This window comes from Benincasa hispida, chromosome 1, assembly GCF_027475165.1.
Source record: "Benincasa hispida cultivar pf3 chromosome 1, pf3_genome.v1.1, whole genome shotgun sequence".
NCBI lineage: Eukaryota > Viridiplantae > Streptophyta > Magnoliopsida > Cucurbitales > Cucurbitaceae > Benincasa > Benincasa hispida.
The window spans coordinates 29953597-29955196 of NC_143478.1; the positions used below are offsets into that span (position 1 = coordinate 29953597).

General features: G+C 40.8%; 1 protein-coding gene across 1 annotated transcript; it reads left to right on the plus strand.

Annotated features, from left to right (window-relative positions):
- Window positions 1-526: 526 nt before the first annotated feature.
- On the plus strand, window positions 527-1317 carry LOC150038374 (uncharacterized). The gene is made up of 3 exons (XM_090312890.1): window positions 527-614; window positions 699-980; window positions 1178-1317. The coding sequence occupies exons 1-3, from the start codon at window positions 527-529 to the stop codon at window positions 1315-1317; spliced, it is 510 nt and encodes a 169-aa protein (XP_090169016.1).
- Window positions 1318-1600: the final 283 nt, after the last annotated feature.

Sequence of the window (1600 nt, forward strand, 5' to 3'; positions counted from 1 at the left end):
AATGTGACCCTTATCTGGAGGAGAGAATTCGTAGGGTGGAGTCAAGCCATAATGGTGAATTCTCGGTATCAGCGGAAGGTGTCCTTTATCAGGGATGCTTATACGTGCTAGTGGATAGTGATATTAAGAATTAGTTATTATCGGAGGCTCACAGTTCCCTATTTTCGATTCATCCCGGAAGCATCAAGATGTACTAGGACTTGAAGTGTTATTACTAGTGGAATGACATGAAGAGAGAGATTGTTGAGTTCTTCAGTAAGTGTTTGGTGTGCCAGTAGGTGAAAGCCCCGAGATAGAAGCCAGCAGACTTATTACAACCATTGAGTGTGCTAGAATAGAAGTGGGAGCACGTGTCTATGGACTTCATTGTGGGGTTGCCCCGGACCGTAAAGGGTTTCACTGTGATTTGGTTGTGGTAGACAGACTCGCTAAATTAGCATACTTCATACTTGGAAAGTCTACTTTTTCAGTAAATAAGTAAGCACATATATACATGAAAGAGGTGGTGAGATTGCACGAAGTGCCAATGTCCATTGTTTCGGACAGAGACCCTCGTTTCACGTCTAACTTCTGGAGGAGTCTTCAGGCAGCACTGGAAATGCGGTTGGATTTCAGTATAGCCTTTCACCCATAGACCGATAGGCAGACAAAACGTTTGAATCAGATATTGGAAGATATGTTGCGTGTTTGTGCCATAGAGTTTTCAAGAAGCTGGGATGCTCACCTGCATTTGATGGAATTTACTTATAATAACAACTACCAGTCTACTATTGGGATGTCACCATTTGAGGCTGTATATGGAAAGAGCTGCAGGTCTCCTGTGTGTTGGGATGAGGTAGGAGAGAAGAAATTGCTAGGACTTGAGCTAGTGCAGACCACGAATGAAGCAATACAGAAGATCAGGGCTCGTATGCAAATAGCTCAAAGCAGACAGAAGAGTTATGCTGATGTGAGACGTAAGGACCTAGAATTTGAGATTGGTGATAAAGTGTTCTTAAAGGTGGCACCTATGAAAGGTATTCTGAGGTTTGGCAGGAAAGAGAAGTTAAGTCCGAGATTCATTGGACTTTTCTAGGTCTTGGAGCGAATTGGCCCCGTAGCTTACTGTTTGGCATTACCTCACTATCTTTAGTTCATAATGTCTTCCATGTTTCGATGTTGAGGAAGTATGTGACAGATCCATCCCATGCAGTTGACTTTGAGCCATTGCAGTTGAATGACAACCTGAGTTATGAGGAGAAGCCTGTAGAAATTCTTGCCAGAGAGGTGAAGACATTATGCTGCAGGGAGATAGTATTTGTGAAAGTCCTGTGGTAGAATCACTAGTTTAAGGAAGCCACTTGGGAGCGAGAGGATGAGATGAGGACCCAGTATCTAGAGTTGTTCCATGAGTAACTTTTGAGAACGAAAGTTTTGTAAGTGAGGAAGAATGTAACACCTCAAATTTTGTTAGTAATGTAATTTCAGTAATTTCCTCTAATTGAGAGCGTTTTTGGAATTTTAGACTTTTAAGTGTAACTGCTGAAATTTATTTAATTAAAATTGGAAATTTATGTTTGAAATTAATGTCAGGAATTAATTTCATTTTTAATTTATGTTT